Here is a 1,238-nt window from a genome sequence, read left to right as displayed (position 1 = left end):
GTTTGGTTTGGTTTTATATTCTGTGACCGATAACAAAAGGAGGCCCAGTCAACAAAGACTCCTCGGCTTTGTGAGGGTTGTCGATGGAAATCTTTGTAGCCAACCTTTTCATTCCATTTTGCAAAGAGACTATTTTCATGATTCAAATTGATGATCTTCCAGTACTGTAAGAGAGAAAAGCATCTATGTTTGATCTTATTTCACCTTACATGAAAAAGCTAACACCAAATTATGTAAACAAATCCTGAAATTTATGTGTTTGGAATTGTGGAGATTTAATCATATCTAAATTTTATTGTATCAATATAGTAAACCAAACCAAACAAACCAAGTATATCCTGCTCGTAAGCAGAGCAGGATCTGGGATGGGTTAGATGTACAGACACTGATTTTTACCCCCTGAGGGTAGAGCCAACTTGTGCAAATGTGTGAACTAAAAATAATTTGTATCAATAGAATATTATCCATAATTATTCTTCAACTTCAGTGTAATCATGTCACATTTCTCATTTTTATTCCTTATGAACTGACCAGATATGTTCTTAATTTAGAATCTTATATAGCTAAATGGCTGGAAACTTGATCAAATCTGTTGCAAAAGCTGTTGGTGAATATCAGTATCCTTGGCGAGATAGGTTGACAAAATATAAAGACGAGCTCTCCAAGGGTGTTTGGGGCTATTGGCATCTGGGGGCATGGAAGCCCCTAGGGATCAGTGCTCGACGTAGGGCCCGCCTTCGTAAAGAAGTTCTGCTAGCTGGAGAAGATTGGCCCTACGATCCAGAAAGGAAAGAGATGAGGACAAAGAGGAAAGGGCACAAATGTGACAGGATATCGGCAGAGAAACGAGCAAACACAGCTGAGTTGATGAAGAAAATGCCTCAGATGTTGGCAGATTACAGAAAGAAGAAGTGGGAGAAGAAGATGAACGAAGAGGATGCCGCCGCTAAGAAATCATAGGTTCGAATTACTCTCACAGTCTCTTTTTTTTATCTTCTTTTCTGGGTGTTCATATTCGAATTTGAATCCTGCTTGTTCTACTTTGGTGGGTTATCCCGAGAATTGCTGGTGGGTAGATGAACAATAAGTATGTTGTCTTATGGACAAAACCTTAGTTTTAATGTTTTGATTGTTGGAGGAAAAGAACCAGAAAGGAAGATATAGGATTTCTCTTGTTGCAAATTGTTGTTTCCATATTCTTTTGTTGCACACTAGTCTTGGCTTTTTTTCTTGCACTA

At 38.3% G+C, this 1,238-nt stretch overlaps 1 protein-coding gene across 2 annotated transcripts in view; it reads left to right on the top strand.

The window, feature by feature from the left end:
* The window catches only part of LOC112519395, a 4,066-nt gene extending 2,828 nt beyond the window's left edge, over positions 1-1,238 (top strand). The window contains exon 2 of one of the 2 annotated variants that reach the window (XM_025127484.1): positions 552-1,238. In XM_025127484.1, the coding sequence (XP_024983252.1) occupies positions 568-960 (393 nt within the window). In that variant the 5' untranslated portion in view covers positions 552-567 and the 3' untranslated portion in view covers positions 961-1,238. The remainder of the gene's footprint in view (positions 1-551) is intronic. The other variant, XM_025127494.1, reaches the window with a different exon arrangement.

This window comes from Cynara cardunculus (assembly GCF_001531365.2).
Source record: "Cynara cardunculus var. scolymus isolate 2C chromosome LG 1, CcrdV1, whole genome shotgun sequence".
NCBI classification, from domain to species: Eukaryota; Viridiplantae; Streptophyta; class Magnoliopsida; order Asterales; family Asteraceae; genus Cynara; species Cynara cardunculus.
Note: the sequence above shows the minus strand (reverse complement) of the source record. Positions and strands in the feature narration are given on the sequence as shown.